The sequence below is a fragment of the Anarrhichthys ocellatus genome, unplaced genomic scaffold, assembly GCF_004355925.1.
Source record: "Anarrhichthys ocellatus isolate YVR2014 unplaced genomic scaffold, GSC_Weel_1.0 scaffold93, whole genome shotgun sequence".
Classification (NCBI taxonomy): domain Eukaryota; kingdom Metazoa; phylum Chordata; class Actinopteri; order Perciformes; family Anarhichadidae; genus Anarrhichthys; species Anarrhichthys ocellatus.
Window position 1 is genome coordinate 249,190 of NW_022280123.1, and position 22,428 is coordinate 271,617.

The following is a 22,428-nucleotide window of genomic DNA, read 5'->3' on the forward strand; positions in this document are numbered from 1 at the left end:
ATATATAACTACTTGCACTCCTGTGCCAAATCCTTGTTTGCGTTCCAGAAGGAGCTGCTGTGTTCTGAATAAAAACATAAAGCCATATTGCATGGATTGATGTTTACATGTCAGTGACTTACTATACTGATAGCCATAGTTTTACAGTACTCGAGTGCTCAGCTGAATGCAGCCCACACGTCCAACCGAGGGTTTCTTTCCTGTACATTGTGCCCAGCCCCGTTGGGTTGTGTCTATGAGGTAGATAGCGAGTGACCCGTCAGAAATGCCAATACTGTTTCCTATTGATACATTCCTGAATGTCCCTCAGACTGTGCAACCCGTTCTTTTCTATCCTCCTACTCCACCCCCCCCCCTCCGTGCTTCGCCATACAACGGGAAGAGTTATGCCGTTGAGATGCAGTGAAACGGGCCTTGATTGAACGTTCCCTGGCGACATGAACAGACACATGCGGAGGTCAGGCCTTCCTGTAAGCAGCAGCGGTCTCTGTGGCTGCAGGAAAGCTGGTGAACAGGAAGCGTGTCACCAGGTTTACCTCACGATACCAAGCCAATCAGGAATTTGACAAGCAGATCAAGGCCATAGCTCTTCCCTTCTATGGCCGCGTTCTTTTTCTATCCTTCAACTGAGTGCATGTCAACTGAATGTCCAGTAACTTCTTTGCTGTAGTATTAGGGCCATGCTACTCTTCAATGGGTTTTGTGCATTTCTTACCTTATTTCTTTTCTAGTATTCCTATGAAGGAGACAGAAACTAAAATCTATTATATAAATATATATATACAAATATATATACAAATATATATATAAATATATATATACAAATATATATATAAATATATATATATATATATATATATATATATGACTAGAAAAAATGGCATTTAAGAATGAACAGTCACTTTTATGGCAATGTTTAATGAAATATTAATTCTTAATGTATGTTTCAGTAAAACAGCTTTCTCTTAAGTGTAGAGACTTAATGCAGGGATGCAAGTATTATATTTGGTCTTTAAAGAATATCTTGTTGAAATTCTAGATGATGTAGAGTGATGCAATTCAATAAAACTATAAAACTGGAAACTGTGGCTTTGATTTGAAAATCCCGTCTGATTCACATTGTTTCATGCGGAAAGCTTCTGCGATTCATTTGAACTTTCAGTCGTTCTTTATCATCCTGCAGGACAATCCTCCGCTCACAAATGTTTACTTCACGGTTTGATAAGCATTAGAACGGGGTAAGCTGTAAACCATCCGGTTCACCCGATCTCAACCCGACAAAGCACAGGCCTGGTGCAGGGTGTGTGGCACAGCCTCATTAAAAGCAGCACTTTCAGCTTATTGGTCTTGGTTACAGAGTGTTCCAAACTCATTCTAATTCTAATTTGGATTCTGTGTCCACATCGGGAAAGCGGCAAAATGAAGTATATTTACCCCACACGGTATACACGCTAAATACTGCAGATTTTTGAGTGTGTTGTTGATGTGCACTATTCCCCCACCATGCAATGCAAAACAGCAATTGGAGAGCTGCGCACAGCCAAATCACTGTGAGGAACTTTTATGAAACGGTCTCTATGTAATACTGATGGCTCTATAGGATGTACAGAGAGTAAACAGGACCATCAGTGAGAGAATTGTTTATTTCTATGTAGTTATTCTTTATGCTGGTTATTGATGCCACCGGGTCGGATTCCGCGCAAAATTTGATGTCAGATGAAATCATGCAGGTTCACCAGGAACTCCTCGAGCTCGCTGCAGGAGACCCGGGTTGTGATGCTCGACACGCTGAATGAAGGGAGACACAGGAGAACCACAACCAGGACTGAGCAGGGTTTTCTAAAAGGGACTCTGGTGCTCGGAAACACTACCTCTTTTGTCAATTGAATGAATGTCAATAAAATTCATTCAAAATTTCACTTAAAGGCACAGTGAGTAGGGTTAGTCTGTTTGTAAACAACATTCAAAGTAGGCCCTATCACCATCGGTTTGGATTGAACTTTGTCAGCTTGGCATTTTTATAGCTTCCTGGATGCGTGCTTACGGTCTGGAACCTGGTCGCTACGATTTTATACAGGTTGACGCTCAGAAACGTCAAGGCCAAAATTATATTGCAATTAAAATGAAAAGAAAATAGTTTTTAACTCACGCAGGTCTGTGTAGATACACTTCTAGTGGGTCATAAGTGATGATTGAGGGATTATTATTTTTGCACAAATCAATATATTGTTTTTTTTAGGAAAATCTTACTCATTGCACCTTTAAGTACAAAAGTATTATCAGCAAAATGTACATAGTATCAAAAGTAAAAGTACTTTTTGAGTGTGTTATTATAGATACAATATTGCTGATTCACTGTCACATGGGCAGCATTTCACAGCTGGTTTCCACTCAAAATCAAATCAATTGTGAACGGTTGTGAGACATGACTCTCGAATAGATCTTAATCTATTTAATAATAATTCTGTCGCTTTGAGTTTGACCACTCTTTCAAATCTGCAATACTTATCAGCTGGTTCACAGCAAAATGTAGCTGCGCTTGAGGCTACTGAATAAGATGCCTGGTTCAGAGTAACAAGAGCAAACAAATGCACATTCAACGAAGGTTTCATATAAAAAGTATTTTATTCAATTATCTTTTTATTAACTTAATATTCACCTTTAATGTGACTACTTGGATATTTAATAAAAAAAAAAAAGTTAAGTGCAGCACATTTTTCTTTTTAACAATCAAAAGAAATAACATGACTTATTCACACACACTTGCATCCAACTATACAGAAACATCAAGAAAACCTCCTCGCAGCCCTTTTGTTGTGACAAACCTCAAGCAACCCGTCAACCCAAGTCTTCCTAAAACATATAGAGCGATTAAGTCCCGCCCACACCGGAGGGGAATTCCATCTGCTCGCAAACAAGTCAGAAAGCGTTGCAGTATTACGTGTCAAAGAGCTGTGGCTAACTACAGTAACTTGCTAACACACAGCTAACATGTCCTGGCATCATTACAGCCATTAATGTCACCCCTGGTTGACGTGGGTGTGCATTTTGGTAGCGTTCCAGCCCTCGGTTGCATATTGCAGCGGTGATAGTTTACCGCTCCGGTGGTCGTGGTTTCCGGAGCATCTCTACGGCTCTAGACACCAGCAGCTCTTTGAAATATTCCCAATCAGGCCTCCTTCTCATATTCTAGTGGTAACTGGCTTACTGCACCATGTTTGGCACACATAATAACAGCTGTCAAGTTTGAATTTCATATCGGTATAATGTTACACTACTGACAATTAAATATTGTGCCCACCATTCAAATGTAATACATTGTTCAAGAAAATAACAAAGATGGAAAAAAAGAAACAAACATGTCTTCAACACCCTGCCCACCATCAGTTTAAGCTCCTTACCCACATACTGTATGTTAATGTGTTCTCAAATACAGCCAGGTCTAATGCTGATATGCACAAATACAGCAGATCAGTTACAATATAAATATGAACAAACCTGAGGATTTCAATCAGATTGTCTCAGTAAGGCAAGAGGCAGACGGAGCTCGTTGTCACGTGCAGCTAGGAACAATTAACCCGAATGAAAGTGAGGGGGGGGGGGTTAAAGGCCATTACAGTAGTTGCAAGTTTTGAGGGGCCACTCTGTAGTTCAGGGGCCGTGTCCATTCTTCAAGTCCACGGTGGTCATAATTTAGTCATGGGCTCTTTAGGGGAGAGGAAAGGGGGACGTGATCTGGTCTCCATGTCAACCCCTTGGATCAGTGATGGAGGAGGAGCTGTCAGATCTTCCCGAGGACCTGCATGACGGCGGTGGTGGTGCTCTGGCCGAAGATGAAAGCCCCGCAGAGCAGGGTCACCACTCCCCATGCTGTGAGGACCACTCTGGAGAGGAGCAGGTACAGGTGACAAAGAAATGGAATAACTGAAGCAAATGCCTCTCAGATCAGTCAGTTCAAAAAAATAAAAAAAACAATAGCATCATCCCTTTAGTCCATCTGTATACATTTTGGCAAATTGGCCCAGTTAAAAGAATTGTGAAAATAGCTATTAGCAGTTCCTGTTTACAATGTCCCCATGAATCTACAGACAACCAACGCTGGTTACTTTGATACTGAAGGAGATTAAGGAGGATCTTTTTCTATGATTTGTAGTCAGATTGTTTGGATATATTTGTATCTCACAGAACATTTTATTAAATGGATCAATCCACGCCGGCTCTGCAAGTCTGACGAGAGCGGCTGCGTTCTTTTACGCCTCAAGTCTACTTACAGAGTTTAGTGAAGCGTGATCTGCACATATTGATTTGATGTTTTTAAACAGTGTCACACCATTTGTTATGTTTATAGAGAAGCGAAGCGGTTTTCTTACCCGACATGTTTTATCCAGCAACTCTTTTTTTTATTTTTTTTAAATCAGCCGAGAACGAGACCTATTGTTAGAGCGAGGACATCCAAAACACAGACGTGCATCGGAGCCTTGGCGCGAGCAGAACCTCCGTGACTTTAGGGTGTGTAGTCCTTATAATTACGCATTTTATTTAAAATAAGGTCCCATGAAGGTACATCACCTCTCGATGTGTTCATATGGCCGACAGTGATCGACACATTCAGAGCAAAACATATTGACAAAGTGTCAGGAAGAACAAACAGACTCAGAAGTATATTTACAACACATTAACATTTAAATAAATGAAGCTGGTTCTCACCTTGTTTTACAGGAGACTGGCTCCGACTGCATGGCGAACATCAAACAGAGTCCTGTCCAAACACACATCACAGGGTCGGAGGGTTTAAGGGCTACACACACACACACACACACACACACACAAGAGAATATGAATGTGTAACCTAGAGTGTTACCTGGGAAGATGAAGATGAAGAAGGCGCTGATCCCTCCGATGACGCTGATGACCTTGCTGATGTCCGGCACGTACGTGGCGATGAGCAGCGTCAACGTGATCCACAGGACCGATAGCACGTAGCGGCTGCGGCTCTCGAACTCCGCGGTCACTGCGCCGTGCCGCCTCCGCCGCCGCCAGCTCAGCAGGGGGTCCTGGATCACGGACCTGGTGTGAAGGAGCGAGTGTGTTTTTGATCGACCAGTGAGGCTTACAAGTATTCATGCAGCCAAAACAGTGTAACCCAGGCAGAGAATTTGAGAACATTCGAGGTTCTGAGTACGACTGTATTTGCTTTACATAAAACGCATCCTCTTTATCTAAACATTTCAGAAGACTTTTCATCATCTAAATAAAGTGGAAAGGTCTCTTTACAAAGATGTAACTGAGGTTGATGTAAATTCACTAAGGCCGTGTGCCTGACCTGCCCAGCAGCAGGATGATGGGATAGATGGTGATGATGGAGATTCCAAACAGCAGCCTGGCGATGAGAATCAGAATGTCATCGCCAGTGTACGACATCAGAATGTCGGCCTTCACGTCCTTTCCAAATGTCAGGTACCCATAAGCCCCTGCGACAGAGAAAGACGGAACCTCAACACCAACATGAGCATGCCGACATTACATATGAAGTATGTTCACCATCTTAGTTTAGCTTGCTGACATTTCTAATTAGCCCTAAACCCAACGTGCGGCTGAAGAGCAGACTTCTCTGTATCAAAACCAACCGAACACAAAGCACCTGTGAGGGAGTAGATGACGAGACAAAAGATCATGGAGACCACAGAGATGAAGACCCAGTGAGAGAGCCGCTGGTTCTCCATGCTGCTGTAGATGGTGATGCACGCCTCGTGGCACTGGAACAAACACACGGACAAGGGGAGTAAAGGTGAGATCAGCTGTTGGTTGGAGTTATTCCCTACAAACTTCGTAAGTATATCTATAACATATGAAGGCAGAATCTGTAGGCAATCGGACAAGATTTTGGTTTCGGAAGTAGAAATGCACCGATCGATCAGCTGATGACGGATACTTACCGGTTTTCAGCTGATGGGCCGATAAGTTTAATATTTCAGATTTGTTTTTCCACACACGAGTGCTGCAAGACAGTTTTTACATTGGCAGACATATTCGCCACACACAATACGTTGTCGTGAGTGAAGAAGACACAAAGTTTAATGTTTAAGTCCAAAATAAGCTGTGTAGGAACAACCGTAAAAAATGTTTTGGAACAACCAACTTAGACACTTATTGTATTTATTACAAGATAAAGATATAGAAAAATGATCAAAAGCATACAAACAAATAAACAAAATCAAACAGATCTAATGAGCCCAAAGAGCTCAAATGTGCACTAACAGATTAAACTGAATAAAACAGTCATACGTTGCTAATCAGCTGATAGCATTGAGAGCGTCTCCTTCACCCTGGAGGATCAAGAGAGACTGACTTCTCCACAAAGAAGCGAGCCTTAAGAACACGACTGAGTGTCGCCTTTCCCCCCCATCAGCAGGAAGCTGCATGTCAATCAAACTCCAGTCAGTCAGTCTCCTGTTGTCTGAGGGATGTTTACACAAAATCAAGTAACCATCTGTCTCCTATAAGGCTCCCCACATTTGAGAAGCTGCCCCCACTTTGGTTCCCAGAAGACGCAGGAAACCCCTGCTCTGTTGCCCATAGGTCAAAGTTCACACTAGACCGAAACCACATGTGGACAGATTTAAGTCAAAATATAAGTCACATTAGAACAATTAACAATTTTCCCCCGACACAGTGGTTTACAAAAAAATCTGCCAAAAAAAAAAAAAAAAAAAAAGAAAAAAAAAAAAAAAACTTGGAAATCGGTGCATCTTTAATCGGAGACGACTATTCAGCTTTTTAGTCACTTTTTTTTAAAATCTGCAATCACATAAGTGTAAATTGGCAACTTGTTTAATTAATAATCCAGCTGTAGACGTCGGCTCTCGACTTCATTCTCACGTCCATCTGTTGCATAATTGGACTGTAACCATTGACCAGCACATGAAGAGAAAGCCTTGGCCCGCTTATCCGTTATCCGGGTATCTGCTGGCTACACCTGAACGTTGCCCATCCATCCATCCATCCATTTTCCTCCGCTTATCCGGGGTCGGGTCGAGGTGGGAGCAGGCCAAGCAGGCTGACCCAGACCTCCCTCTCACCGGCAACATGTTCCAGCTCATTCTGGGGGATCCCGAGGCGTTCCCAGGCCAGCTGGGAGATGTAAGCTCTCCAGCGTGTTCTGGGTCTTCCCCGGGGTCTCTTCCCAGTTGGACGTGCCTGGAACACCTCCAGTGGGAGGAGTCCAGGAGGCATCCTAATTAGATGCCCGAACCACCTCAGCTGACTCCTTTCAACGCGAAGGAGTAGCGGCTCGACTCCAAGCTCCCTCCTGATGACCGAGCTCCTTACCCTATCTCTAAGGCTGAGCCCGGCCACCCTACGGAGGAAACTCATTTCGGCCGCTTGTAGCCGCGACCTTGTCCTATCGGTCACGACCCAGAGTTCGTGACCACAGGTGAGGGTAGGAACGTAGACCGAGTTCGTGACTGAGGCCACAGAGGCTAAATTGACCCGATAGACGACGGGTTCAGAGATGTGGTCGGATTAAACTCCTGAGACTAGATACAGACCCACTGACCGATAAACTAGAGACGAGCTGTCGGCCACACAGATCGTGTGCCTCTGTAACAGCCAACCTTAGGCTTTTCCTCATCCGTTTGGAGCTCACGGTGCGGGGGTGAGGATCCAAAAGTCTTATTATCCGTGATCTCTCTGCCGGTGAGATGAACTGAGATGAGATAGGGAATTAAATGAAGGCTGTGGGCTCCGAGCGGCACAATGGGGTGACTTCAACAATCCCGGCGGTCAGGATACAGACTCTTGTCCCCACTTGATCCCAGCTGCCATCGCCTGGTTTTAAATCCCGCCTCCTCCTCCTCCTCCTCCTCCACTCCTCTCAGGATCTCATCAGCTCTCTTTTCAACCCCTTTGCGGCGCAATCACTCACCCCGAGGAAGCGTGTCTCTGTGTGTGTGTGTGTGTTTGTGTGACAGGACATGCAGCAGTCCGTTTCTGCCTTCTCCTCCTTTTATTAGATCCTGCATCCCTCAGGGGTTACCTTGGCAACTTGGGAAGTTACACAACAGTCCGTCTTGCTTTAGATTGACAGAATGATCGCTTATCGAGAACCCTACCTCTATTAAATATGAAAAGCTCACTCTCGGCCCCAGCCTGCTGACCTTTACGACACGTTAAAAACACTCCTTAGAACGTCCAGCTCCCCAAGTTATAGAAAAAATAAAACTCTATAATCGCTTCAATATCTGCCATTTGTCCAAGTTCTCTCTCAAACATCTGCCTTACCCCAATACAATGGTGAATGGAATTATGTTTGCGGTGCTCACAGCACTGAAATCCAAAGATTTTGCTGTAGACACCTCTCATATGTATGGAAGCCCATTTCCACCAATTTCATGAAAAAAAGATCCTTTCAGTCAAATAATGAGAAACTCTCAAAAAAATGCGTTAATATCTCAAAATAATGACTTAGCATCTTGAAATAATAACTATTTTGCAAAAGTCTTTTTCGAGGTACCAAGTAATTATTTGTTGTTTCTCGTTTTACGATACCAAGTCATTGTTTTGAGATACTTTGCGTTTAAGATTGGCCATTATTATACAGTCAGAATTAGACGGGAGAGGGGAGACATGCAGCAAATGGCCCCCGGTCGAATTAGAACCCAGGCCACCGCGGTAAGGACTCACCTTTTGCACATGGGGAGGGCGCTCTACTATCCCATTTTGAGAGAGCATCTCATTTTACGAGGTCATTCTTTTGAATTACTTAGTCATTACTTCAAGAAGGTTTGTCATATTGACTGTGAAATTCCATTTACCTCCATTGTTTTGAGGTGTGGGCCGACCTCAACAAATAGCGTAAAAACCCAAACTAACTGTAAGGCTAGAGGCTAAAAAATAAACATCTTTTCTGCAATTTGGTTGAACCATATCTTTAAAGTAAAATGGTTATGGAGATTTGATGCTTCTTTACTTGCTGGGTAATCACTTTAAATGCAGTCACTTGCATGTATTTGCAATTTTGCAGCCATAACTTAAGCACGCACTCCTGCATAAACCCTCAAACACAGGTTACCCGGGTCTATTTTACGTGAATACATTTCAAATTTGATGAACTCACCTGGAAACCAAAGCAGATGGTCGGTATGACGCTGAACATGGAGGACCAGGAGCTGATCCTGCACACAGACGTGAGGAGACAACGGTCATTTTTTTTTCCCCTGGAGTTCACAAACGCCACGAGATGATGAAGAAAACGAGGTATTATTAGGGCTCCATTCATAACGCCGTGGCATTTGGAGAAACTTCACCAGAGAGTTCATCCATCAATCACTGGCACACGAGGCTGACAACAGCTGCCGAGGTAAGTCGCTGAAACAGACAAGAGAGTCTGATCGGCGACACGGGGGTTCAAGGAGACGAGCGAGCAGAACGGCTTCACCTACTTTAGTCCGTCCTGGTGGCCTGGATTCAGAGCAGATTCATGGATAATTCATATTTCCTCATAGAAACCTCATTATATGAACTTGCTGTGGTGATTAAGTTTATTTATGGCAGAGAAAAGAGAACCTCAAATCCAAAATTGTACTTTTCAAAAAGACACCTAGTTATTTTTTGCATTTTGTTCTAGTTATTTTTGGGTTTTTTGTTTTTTTTCTGCACATATACAGATTGTTTTTGTTTCTGGCTTTGTGAGTGCGGTGTGGACGGAGCAGCCTGTCTGTCGCAACAGTCTGAATGGGGAGAATTGCGGCGAGGGGGTCAATGACAGGCGGGGCCAGTAGGGGGACTAGACACTGTGGTCTGAGGTGGCAGAATAGAAGACGAGGAAGGGGTGTGTGTGCACGGAGAGTAAATAGTCAGTCGCGGACAGGATTGCACAGCGTGCTGCAAATTATATTATATTATATATATTATTATATATATATATATATATATATATATATACACATATACACATTACCTCAGAAATCCCAAATAGCACATGACATAAGGGATAGTAATTCCACACTATTAATTATGCATCAACATTAATTATGAGTAATCCTCAGACGGATAGCGCTGTTGTGTGTAGAGGGTAGGTGGGTGGGTGTGTGTGTCCTGGGTACTGTAAGGACAAAGGAAGAGATCGGCAGTCTTTATTTTCAGCCTATATGTTGGCATAGGCTAGTGTCTATTCATTCTTTCAGTTGTTTACAGACCTAAATAGGAGCAAATGAGTTTTTATGGGTCATATGGCTAAAACTTATTTGATGTAATTATTGCACATTTTGTGAGCGTTTTTTGTTTCAATAAAAAGGAAAACACTTGAATGTCATGAAATAAATGCCTCGAACAGGAAGACGGCGTTCTTTGAAAACATACAGCTGTGCAAGACAGACAATGAGGACGTTAACTACAGCTTCGACAGTTCATTGCACTCCTGATGGAACCAATTAGTCCGACACATCTACTCTCTGCACTCATTTGGACTTCACTAGCCATTTGTGACCAGTGGAGCAAATGGATCGTTTGGACTCCTGGATCCCATCAATTGTCTTCACACACACACACATAAATGCATACCCACTGGTGTAGAGAGGCGAGATGTGAACCAGAACAGAAGGCGTGGTGTAGTATTTCACGATGATGGCAATGGTCAGGTAGGTTGCAGCCAGAGTGCCAAGACCACTGTGAGAGGACGGAGACAGAAATCAGACACTGAGACAGAATGACAGACATTGCGACAACCAACAGTGATGTCATGGTGCACTGACACGCCCTGGAGTACACTTCTACGTCACTGCAGCGAGACCGAACAGATATTTATGGGAGTCCAAACAACCACCTGGCCGAGACAGACGCCAACAACTTGATATGTATATCTGTGAGCTTAGCACAAGTCAGCTGGATGGGGGGGGTGTATTATTCTGTACACATGACATCTATTGTACCTCTGTCCATCCAGGGAGTGGGATCCTTCCTCTGCTGCTCTGCCTAAGGCTTCTTCCTTTTTTCTCCCCGTTAAAGGTTGTTTTTCCCGGGAACTTTCTTCTCTGTACCGATGTGAGGGTCCTGGGACAGAGGATGTCGTATGTGTACAGACTGTTAAGCCCTCTAAGGCAAATTTGTAATTTTGGGCTATACAAAATAAATTGAATTGAACAAATGTAGTCCATCGTTGCCGGGTTTATGAATTGTTTGGCCTCCCATCGATTTTCAGGGTGTGTTGAGCTGCTTCTCGATGTTAATCTGCCTGTTGAATTGTAAGATATTTGGTGTATGAATTAGACATCTTGAATTGTTAGTGGCACTGGAGAAGAGCTTATAAAATATACATGAAAGATATGCATATTAGTTTGAACTTTTGATTCCCATTTTGTGTAAATCTGGGCATTCGCTTTGAAGTTACATTGTTATGCATCAAAGCGTTGGTGAAGAGGAGATTTTGAGCCAATGGTGGAGCTCAGTGGCCACCAGAGTTAATATGTAGCAACCTGTGGTGACCCTGAACACGACATCTGATGGCAAATCTGGCCAGTAGTTGTTCTCCTATCTTGTTCTCGACCAAAGGGTTAGATCAAATAATACCTTTTAATAAAAAATACTTAAAATCTAAAATGAATATACACACACATTGAATTCCCACATGTGACACGAGACGCCTGACCTGATGTATTTCTGAATGCTGATCTCTTTGGGGATGGACAGCGGCAGGATGAGGAAGAGGCAGAGCAGCACCAGCCCGAAGTGCTGGTCCGTGTAGAAGTGGTGCGGCATCTCCGACGCCGGCAGATCGGTGATCAGCTCGTACAGGGAGCCGCACACTGACGGAGAAAAAAACAGTCACGAAACAAACAACGACAGAAACGTGCCCTTTAACTGAGGGGAGAATACAGACGCTCCAACTCACACTTCTCCAGCTGGTCGTCCACAATCACCAGGAAGGCCACGGAGATCATGAAGAGGTTGAAGACGAAGCAGATCTCACACAGCTGACCGATGGCCGGACCGCACACCTCCTTCACCACCGCCTGGTACGTGCACTGGCCACTGATGGACGACGAGTAGCCCAGGATGATCAGACCGCTGACCAGGAACACAAGGGAGACCTGAGGGGAGGAAGGAGGGCGGAGCTAAAAGATACAGATTACACTTTTTTTGGGGGGGCTCTCTTTTGGCTCAGTCCAAATGAAACACTGATTTGCCCCAAAAATGAGACGATGCCGGTGAACATTCCTCAGAGGTTACACTATACCACCAGATAGGGAATGGTAATTATATCATTTTTACACAGACGCAAAACACAAACCATCCCTTGAATGTTTTGTTTTAAAGAATTGTGAGCAAGATACATACGAGCTGGACATTTTGAACTATAATGGTAACAGAATTTCTAAATGTACCTGAAATCTAGTTTGGAATATACAGATGTACAGGTCTAGCTCTCATTTGGACAAAATTCAATGAGAATTGTGTCTTGTTAAATTTTTTTTATATTAACACAGGATCACATTAACAATACATTCAAAATGATTTCAGAAAATACTATGCCTGAAGTTACTTATTCTTTTTTTTAAACTAATTTACACGGTCTGTACTGGTCCTCACATCTTTTTTCACTCGCACAACTGCTGAATGCCTGAGTGGATGAGAAGCCTATCTAGCTTTTGGGACTGAACCCGTTGAGTGACAATGAAAAACCAATACGAGGGACAGGAAGTACGTGAAAGGCCTCCCTATGGGTACGTCCAGTGTCCTCACAAATGCTTGCTCTAAAACGTTAGAGGCAAAAGGGAAACAGAAACAATTGTAAGACGTAAAGTGTTTCTACCGGTCAATGTAAGAAAACCAGCTACACAACCTAAACAGAGAGACAGGAATGAACACTGGAGGGAGGAAGCATCCTTCAGGGTTGTAGGTCCCTGCTGAACTGATGTACAGTCAAAAGTCTCCAACACAGACAAACAAATGACAGCAATTATGCAAATAAGGTCTGTAGAGAACCTGAAGGGAAACACATGGAGCACAGAAGAGCAAGCTCGGACACAAATTAAAAAAAATAATCTATGATCCAATTATGCTCTAAAGTTGCTGCCAAGTCTCCAGCCAGATATTTAGCACCGATGTAGTGTAATGGGAAGACCTGGCCTCATTTAAGAAGTAAAGAGGAAAAGAAAACTTTAGACTCAGGCAACCTCGTTTAGCAACAACAACTCTGAACAGGATGTTCTGTTTTGTAGCTTCTAGGAGGAAAGCTCTTAAACAGAATACAATGAGCTGAACGCAAACGTTTAATGCCGCCATTGATTCAACATATTAAAAGTACTAATCTTTAGGCATTGCGTGGTTAAGGGTATTATCGCAGCCCAAGATGGGATTAATGGAGCGGTCTCATAGACGACACCATATGACCCGTTTCTCGAGTATTTAATCAATGCTTTCATTGTCGGTAATCTAGAGATTCATTTTTTGATAAGTTATTAATTTAATATATAAAAAGAACAAATGTTATTCTCCCGTGACAAGTTTCACAAAGCCAAAGTGATGCACCAAAATTGCTCATTTTGTCTGAACGACAATCAATTAAAAATGATACAAAACGCAGCCAGTTAGCAAATACTGTAGAATCTTTTGGAATAACCTTAACCCACCATTAATATTAGTGAAAACGATGCGCTAATAAGACTGTGGTATGAAAGAGGTGTTCTCATAATGAAACACTGTATATGAAACAGAGTGGTCCCTCTGAAGCTCCGTTATTAAGCTTTTTAGCTAACGGTTTAGGTTTTACAGCACAATGATTGTATCGTTTAGTTTCACCGTTTTTATATAAAAAAAAAAAAACTTCAGACAGCAGACCATAACAGCGCTGTCTGGCTTTTTAGTCAGATGTCCAAAAAAAAGTGACGTTAAATTGATGCTACGTGTAATTAGGTGACCATTTGCTAACGTGTTAGCCGTGCTAACAATTTTACGAGCCTGATTTGAGGCTGTCAGCTTGCTGGCCAAAAAAGTAATACACACTTTAAACTAAATATTAAAACTATCTTGAATTATGTTTCAGAAGTTTTGGTAGACAAAACCCCTTTTTGTTTCAGGGCGAGATAATTCATTCATTTCATTTCACATTCAACTGTGGAATAGGACAAGACAAGGAGACCGTAGGGTGGCAAATCAAACAGCCTACAAATAAAGAGGGGGAAAAAACTGACTTTCTAGTTGACATTGAACCTGACACAACATGGAGGACAGACAATGTAGATACAAAGACAAAGTCTGTAGGATGTCACAGCATTAGTGCAGAGCAGCAAAGTCACAGATGCTCTGAACTTAATACTTTTCAATCATCAAATGAATGGAGGAGCCAGGACACCAGGAGAATAAATGAATGATTTAAATATTTCTGTTAAACTCTTGGACCTTTAGAGTTTTACAAAAAATAATTAAAAAACAAGTGCAAGAGGAATGCTTGGTTGGGTGAGCAGAATGAGAAATGGGATTTGTGTTGAGTCTGGGGAACCTTTTACACACGACTAAGACAGATATTTAAAGTTCTGTTTCTGGGTCAAAGCAATGGCCAACTGGGGTGAAAAGGTTATGCAAGTTCTGGTTTGGGCTGAAAACTATAGTAAATAAAAAAAATTAAATCACAGAATCAATGTTCAATATTGCAGTGGTGTGAGCAACAGAAGAAAAGTTCTACTGATAAAGATGAAGGGACTCTAAAAAGGTGCTGAGGTCAAGTCTGACATGGCCTCACCGGTCAGGTGGAAGACATCACAATCTCCTTAATTGATCTCAGTAGACCTCTGTAGATAAGACGCATCTCTCCTACAACAGACTTCCAAACAAAAGATAAATATAAAAAGTTGCTTAAAATAATAAAATAAGTCACCTTTAAAAGCAAACTTTTGAAATGTCTACCAGAAATCTAGCAATGCCGAGAAATCTCATATTCTACAGGCAGAAATATCATTTTTTTAATCTTATCTTTAGTTTTCAAAAATGCCCACCAGCTCCACGGTGACTGCGCTGCGGATGCCCCCGGCTCTCTCGAAGGCCCAGGGGAAGTTGAGGAGGCCGGCGCCCAGGGCGGATTTCAGCATGATGAAAATGGCCCCCAAGGAGCCGAGCCGGGGCCCGGCGGCCACATCCAGTCGGGGCTTGGCCGAGGCTGAAGCCAGTAGACTGATGCTCTCTCTGGCTAACTCCTCCATGCTTCAACCGGCGGGAAACTCACGCTGGGACACACTGACGCACATGCGCACACATAAGTACGAACATCCACACGGTGCGGCCGGTCTGCTCACCACCCCAACTCCTCCGCGGGCCGGAGCCGCTCACTGAGCAAGGTGAGCCGGGTGGAGGGCGGAGGGAGGGAGGGAGGGAGGGGCCCGATGGATGGCTGCTGCTGCTGCTGCTGCTGCTGCTGCCTTCAGGTGCAGCTCGGATATTTTAGCGAACCTCTCAGAGAGAGAACCACAGGGGGACTTTTACATGACATTTGATTTGAATACAAAATTGTGAACAATGTAAGTGTCACAGTAAGGTGCAGTGGAGTACCATAATGAAGCAGCCTCTATGAATCTTATGAATGAAAAAGGCTTCAATGTCATCAATTCAAAGCATCTCTGCGTGTCTGAACAAAATGTACAATGGTGATAATTCCAGCTAAAAGGGGACTCCCTGGTTCACAAACTAGTCTTGATCAAACTATAATAAAAATGATGATTGGCATATTTTGTCAGCCCACTCACAATTTATGTATTTATTTTATTTATTTGTAAGGGGCCATGTACAATATGGTTAACATAAACCTATTTAATGTATTGTACCACAGTTAGCTTTAAGCTCTTTATCTCTTTCAGGTAACACTTAAGACATAACAGCACTGAACAAACAGGATGGCACACATAATGCAAAATTATACACAACAATCATCACACACACCATGTAAGCCAGAAGTCTATATTAGAAAAACCAAACTGCCTGGTTTTGTTTAACTAAACACAATTCTCCTGATTCGCCAGCGTACTGGCTCTGAGAAATCTTGAAAATAGTTTTAGGCTGTGCATTTTGCAAAAATCCTCAAACTATTCACACAGTGTGTGGGCGGGGCAGGGGCAGTTTGTGTGTGTGTGTGTGTGTGTGTGTGTGTGTGTGTGTGTGTGTGTGTGCGTGTGTGTGTGTTAGGCTGCCTGGCTCACTGTCAAATCTGTTGATGTCAATATGTGAAAGGGAAGAAAATGTAGGGAATGGGAACGTTTGGATAAAACAATCTCGGCACAAGAGGACGTCTGTGTGGGGCCAGAATGTCTTGTGTCCAGACCGGCCAGGCTATCACATGCAGTAAAGTCAGTGAAGGTTTAAATGTGAGAGGAATTATTTTCACACAAGCATAAACGATCAGATCGACCACTGATGCCTTTTTATGTGGGTGAAACCAATCTGATTACACCTCAGGCGGTAATGAAAAACTCAAATCCACTTCAAAATGTTTGTTTGTTTTTTCTGTAGGTTACTCATTCGTTCTGCAGCTCACATGGCCTGGAAGGAGGAGCAAACATCAACAGTCAACAAATGTCCAGTATTGCAGTAACACGGGTACATCAACTTGTAAATGTCTTGCACAGAATTGATTTCAAGGTACAAAAGGCATTTGAGGTCGCCCCCCCCCCCCCCCCCCAAAACAATTCCCCAACGTCCCAACTCTTGAAATTAAGGAGCTTAAGTTCCATTTCATGAATGTAAATGAACAAAAAAATCCAACACAAATCAATTTCCTGCAGTGCAGTCACAGGGCAACAGATTGAAGGTTGAAGCCAGCGGAGGAAGGACGTGGCCCGAATCAGATGATAACCTGAAATCCTTCTGTTTAGAATTTACAGGAACGGTACAAAGAAAATGAATCTCACAAATTATCTTTGAATATGAGCTAATCATGGAGATAACGGGTAAGAAGAATGTAATATGGGGTCCTTTTACTGCTCAGGTGCTGCAGGCCCTTCCATAAGTCCTAATGGATCCAGGGATGCCGCAGTCGACACCTGTTGTGTCATCATCAGGTCAAAGTTTCGACCCATCCAGTACTTCAGTTTATGATCAAAACCTGAAAAAAAAGCTAATGCCATTCCCATCATATTAGCATGCTAACACACGGAACAGCGGAGATGGATAACATGGTAAACCTTCAACCTTCCAAACATTAGCATGTTAGCATAGTGACATTAGCATTTTGTCCTGATAAAAATGAGCATTTACCACTTTCAGTTAAACTCAATGTAATTTAAAAGCTACACAACTACAAGTATCTGTCATTTTGATTTAAACATTCTGTGTGTTGCCATTCTTGACACATGACACGACATCATCGGCTGCCTCCTAAATTGATTGCGAGCGCCTCTGTCAGATGATTCAGAGGGTGTCAGTAGATGCGTTGTGCCCTTTTGTTGTATCAATATTTCTAATCTTTGGCTAGAATCCAAGTGAAGTCACAAGTCATCCGTCTGATGCCGCCTGATTCATGACTCGAGTCCAAGTCCTGTGAACTTGAGTCATGGCTCCTTCTTTGTAAAGGCTCACATCAGCCAGCGACACGTTTACATCTCGGCCCTGAGGAGGACTGATGGAAGCAGTGGGAGGGACATGTGAACAGGTGTGGCAGGAGGGGACGCAGGAGTGTTGGCCTGCCTTTCATGCTCACACACACCTTCATGGAGAAAGTGGACGAGGAGAGGAACAGGCTGGTAGGACATATGATGAGGGAGGAACTGATGAATTAAAGGCGGGGGGGGGGGGGTTGAAGGGTTCAGCCCAGAGCCACCACGGTGTCTCTTTCAGCTAGCTGTCCGGGATGCGAGCAGGCGACCTGATTGCCCTGACAGGAAGTCCTGGCATCTGGGAACCGCGGAGGGAAAGAGGGCATGTGACCTCCACTCACCACCAGCTTTCCCAAATCTCGTTAGCACAGCTAGCTGGCTCCGAGGTCATTTCCCAGTTTCCCAAGGCTCCGGGGGAGATTAGCACTCCAGCGGGGCCGTCATCCAAGAGGACGGGTGACAGATTCACAGGCTGATCTGGCCTATTAGGCCCGGATAAGGAGCCAAAGCTCAGACCCCCGAGCACACCGATGCACATCACCTCTGATGAAATCAACCTGCATCACTGAATCCAGCCCACGACCAATACTAAAACCACGAGTAAAATGGAATTAGTCCATTCAATCTGTAATTACTCCACAGAAAATGATATAATTATTCCCGCACAAAAGCCAAAGAAATGGACAAAATGCATTTCACTAACCTGCAGAATGGAAAAGAAGGAACACGTCACAAGAATAACCTCCACTGTTCCGCTTGTGGTGACTGTGGCCGAATGTTTTGACAGCTTCCATCAAACTGCCAAGAAATTGGAAGGAAAACTGTAAACACGTTGCTGATTGACATTGCTGACAATTTGACCTGCATGAATAACTTTGACTTGTTCAGTGTATGTGCGAACTGTAAGGTTCATTCCTAAAAATATGGAAATCTTCAGGGTGTCCTAGTGTCATAAACTGTTAATACAATGTCCCCAATTCAATTCAGGCCAGTGAGCTTTCTGCATAACATTACTCTGACCGCTGATGAATAAAGGCAGAAAAATCCTTCCTTCTGAATTATTCTCTTCAAAGATGACATTTTTTTCCACAACAGGTTTGTCTCTTCATGATGTAACTGCTGAGATAGCTGGTGCTCTATATTTTGTGGTGGTGGTCGTGTTCACGCTCACAGGTATCAACTTAACTCTCTGGGATTATTGCAATAACATGGATTTTAAATAAATATATATATATATGTATACTGCATGTGTGTGTATGTACATACACACATGTATGGACTTTAAAAGGGGGTGTCCAATACTGCATTCTGAAAAAGTGGGGTGGACATGTCCTCTGTCCCCAATTTGATCATTGCCCTTCATGCAACACTGTGAGGACATTGACTTCTTATTTCAATTCATCTTCATCTGTTTCAAAGTTAAATAATACATTTTGGTGTCTAAATTATACTGTTTTTCTTTAATTTATCGCGATTAAAATATGAATTATTAAAGGAAAGAAGAAAAACCTCAGTATAGCAGGTGAACAGCAGTGTGTGTCTGAATGAACTTACAACTATCACATCTGAGAAGTGTTATATCTTTTATAGAAATGAATTCTAAATCAAACACAGAACCAAAGTATTAACAGCCATAAAAACAACAACAATGACCGAGCACTTTGATTATGCTTTTTAATTGATGAGATATATTTATTAAACAATGCTACCATGAGATCATGAAGGATATCAACAGAATATCTGGCCAGAGTTTATTCATTATAGAAAATATAAAAACAATGAAAAGACAGTGATTTTAAACAGATATGGGCCGGTCTTACAAAACAGTGGATGTTGACACAGAAGAAGACATCCAATGGTCCTCACGTTGGAAATGTGTGCACAACTACGTGTCCATGTTTTACGTGTGTGAGCATGAAATATCTTGTACTTGTGTGTGTGTTAGGGTGTGAACCGATTCAATAAATATAAAAAACGCAGACACATTTTCATTCATAAGGAAACAGTTTGGTCCAAGTGAAGAGCAGGAAGTGTAGAGTCTGTCTCAAACAGGCATTTTTAGGGCCAGGTGTATCCTGTGTGTTTTACATCATCGATGTCTAATACTGTTCATTCGCACGCACGCACGCACGCACGCACGCACGCACGCACGCACGCTCTCTCTCTCTCTCTCTCTCTCTCTCTCTCTCTCTCTCTCTCTCTCTCTCTCTCTCTCTCTCTCTCTCTCTCTCTCTCTCTCTCTCTCTCTCTCTCTCTCTCTCTCACACACACACACACACACACAGCCTTGAATAGACAAGAGGCACAAACAGTTTTTTCAGCATCCAAGAGACGCCCGGGGTCTCGGTGGCAGGCTTCAGAGCAGCCGGACGTCCGCCTCGACGGCTCATTAGACGCCGCATAACCCCACACCTCCGGCGTTGCTCCTCAACACAAGTTGTCCCGTTTAACAGCGTCTCAGTTTTTGGGAGGTGAACACCGCTCTCCAGCAGCAGTCCAGAGTTGCAGTTCCAGTCAAACTGCCGGGTTTTTCCCAGTCGTCGTCATTGTCTGCTGCTGCTGCTGCTGCTGCTGCTGCTGCTGGAGGTACGTCGGCCGTTTGATGCGCGGTTTCCTGCGCTTGGGTTTGCTCTTGGCCTTTGTGAGCTGGACCACGAAGAAAGACAGGACGACCATCGCTCCCAGGAAGGCGAACACGGGAATGGTCTGGCCCACCTCTTGGTTGTAGCGGCCGGGCATTATCCCTACAGGGCATAAGGTCACAAGGTCACATGGGGCCCATCTCGGTGACCACCTTTAACATCTTCATTCTCACACACAATCAACTCTCAAATTAATAACCAGCCACTAGGATAATTAATAGTGTACAATCAAAGACAAACTGAAGAGTGACACATTTCGTCTTTCATGTCTTATCTTAATACTATTCAACTGCAAATGCCACTTTACAGCTCTAAAACTAATCCCAGGTCAGATTAAAGCAATAACTTTGAACCGTGCGTTACCTCCCGGGATGTCCCAGGCCCCGCTCTCCCCGGGAGACAGAGGTCTGACCTGGGGACGGTAAGCCCTCACGTTAGGTAGAGCCACTTTGTCCAGATCCACCGAGAGAAGCTTCTGGTGCTTCCACAGGTTACTGAGAGCAAAGACAGGCAGAGAAAGAAGCAGGAGGAGACAGTGAGACGGATTCTACACAGCATAATGTCCGCATGTGTCGAATCCGTCGCCAAACTGAGGCTTTACTTCGTGAGATTCATTTGTTTTTACTTTGATTCACTTTGCTGATGGGATGGAGAAAAAAAAAAGAAGAAAATTGCTGCCAAGCAGAGACTTAGAGATATAGTTTCACGGCGGTATGAGCTGGCAGAGAGTCTGCAGAGCCGATCGTAATGGGACAGACAATGGGAAGCTGATCACAGATGATGTACGAGTTGCACCTCTCCCATTGATCTCAGCTACCGATGTCACCTGGCGTTGCAGTATATCCACATCTGGATGAATGAAACTGTATTTGACTTTGATTTAACAGGTTGGAGGGAAAAAAAGGCTGATGCTGCCAGAAAAAATAAATTCCATGTTAAGAACTCAAGACTGGTTCAAAGTAGTGTCACTGCAATGTGTTGCCCACCTACTGGGAGACACACGCCTCTCGCTCTGTGTACGGCTGCGACTGAAGGAGGTCAAACCGGGTACCACATGCATTCAACCGGCATCATCAAAAATCAGAAGAAAAAAGGCAATGGCATCTGAGGAAAATGATTATTCAGCCGCATAAATAGAGATAGAATTGAAAGAGAATGTTGTGCAATCAGTGTTTCAGCACATATACCTGGGTGCTGTCTCATTGAGCGGCTGTGGCTTTGCCCAAGACAGGTGAGGGCAGGCAGGTAGTGGGCGGGGCTTAGGGTCTCCCAGGTGAGGCTCTAGAACTTTGGAGTAGCGGTAAAGATGGTTGCCTGCAAGAATGGAAATAATATATCTGAATAAAAGTAATAATAACGTCACTCATGTTAAAGCAGGGTGTACAAGCACATACAATATTTTTCGGATGCTAAAAGAAAACAATATTGACATATTTGTTAATGTGTGTTAGGGTGTCATTTTCTTTCCTCACCCTCCAGTCTCAGTGGCAGTGGGCGCTCGGTGCCCGTGGGCGGGGTCACCCTGCTGTGGGAGTGGCTGAGGCTGGGAGGGGTCATACTGTAGGAGGTGTACTGAAGGAGAGCGTCCAGCATCCAGAAGCAGTCTGAGAGATCGAGACGGAACAAATATTAGACAGCACTGTCGGCTTTGCCTTCGTTCTGAGTAAAAAAAAAGTGAAACAGCATCCACGCATCAGAACCCTGAGGAGACTTCACCTTTCTGTCTGTGGCTGTCGTCTATACAGTTAGAATCGCCGTACAGAGCGATGCGACCTCCCCCGTCAGACGGTGTTTGGTATAGTCCGAGGATGGGAACTCCCTCCACTACTGCCGTCTCCTGCTTTAACACTTCCAGACCTGTGAAAAGAGCACACAACACACACACACACTCTGTGGTGTTATATCTGAACTAAAGACACACGGATTGAAAAGCTGCCTGCATGGCTGCTGGCCAGCACTGCGCTACGCTAAGCTCAGCTGGGTTCAAAACTTGAAGAGCGCCGCTGGTACCTTGGTCCTTGAGATTCTTGGCAATCACTATTCCGTCTTCTGGGAAACGGGCGATGCTGCAGCCTGAGGCATAGTACACTGAGAAAGAGAGGGGCTGTGTGACTGAAACAACACTAACAGGTGACCGGGGAATAATGCAATCAGAAACTCTGTGTGTGTGTGTGTGTGTGTGTGTGTGTGTGTGTGTGTGTGTGTGT

The 22,428-nt window shown here is 43.6% G+C and overlaps 2 protein-coding genes across 4 annotated transcripts in view; both read right to left on the reverse strand.

The window, feature by feature from the left end:
- Positions 1 to 2,648: 2,648 nt before the first annotated feature.
- slc38a8a (solute carrier family 38 member 8a) lies at positions 2,649 to 15,212 on the reverse strand. Its single transcript, XM_031875667.1, has 10 exons — positions 14,994 to 15,212; positions 11,891 to 12,089; positions 11,648 to 11,804; positions 10,564 to 10,668; positions 9,119 to 9,176; positions 5,642 to 5,756; positions 5,324 to 5,471; positions 4,862 to 5,067; positions 4,708 to 4,759; positions 2,649 to 3,884 (listed from the first exon to the last, which is right to left on the reverse strand). Exons 1-10 carry the CDS (start codon positions 15,195 to 15,197, stop codon positions 3,782 to 3,784), a joined length of 1,347 nt encoding a protein of 448 aa, XP_031731527.1. The 5' UTR covers positions 15,198 to 15,212; the 3' UTR covers positions 2,649 to 3,781.
- A 4,612-nt stretch (positions 15,213 to 19,824) lies between these two features.
- The window catches only part of mbtps1 (membrane-bound transcription factor peptidase, site 1), a 41,907-nt gene continuing 39,303 nt past the window's right edge, over positions 19,825 to 22,428 (reverse strand). For 2 of the 3 annotated variants that reach the window (XM_031875669.1, XM_031875671.1), the window contains 6 exons: positions 22,232 to 22,309; positions 21,938 to 22,078; positions 21,694 to 21,825; positions 21,409 to 21,535; positions 20,585 to 20,715; positions 19,825 to 20,323 (listed from right to left, as the gene is read on the reverse strand). In XM_031875669.1, the coding sequence (XP_031731529.1) occupies positions 20,094 to 20,323; positions 20,585 to 20,715; positions 21,409 to 21,535; positions 21,694 to 21,825; positions 21,938 to 22,078; positions 22,232 to 22,309 (839 nt within the window). In that variant the 3' untranslated portion in view covers positions 19,825 to 20,093. Of the gene's footprint in view, positions 20,324 to 20,584; positions 20,716 to 21,408; positions 21,536 to 21,693; positions 21,826 to 21,937; positions 22,079 to 22,231; positions 22,310 to 22,428 lie in introns of those variants that run through there. The other variant, XM_031875672.1, reaches the window with a different exon arrangement.

What these genes read in the sequence shown, in the direction of transcription:
- slc38a8a (XM_031875667.1), bottom strand. Translation starts at nt 15,197, where the DNA reads ATGGAGGAGTTAGCCAGAGAGAGCATCAGTCTACTGGCTTCAGCCTCG. An exon ending in CCATCTGCTTTGGTTTCCAG is followed by an intron (nt 5,757 to 9,118) that starts GTGAGTTCATCA and finishes TGTTTGTTCCAG; the next exon opens with TGCCACGAGGCGTGCATCAC. An exon ending in CTTCATCTTCATCTTCCCAG is followed by an intron (nt 4,760 to 4,861) that starts GTAACACTCTAG and finishes GTGTTTGGACAG; the next exon opens with GACTCTGTTTGATGTTCGCC.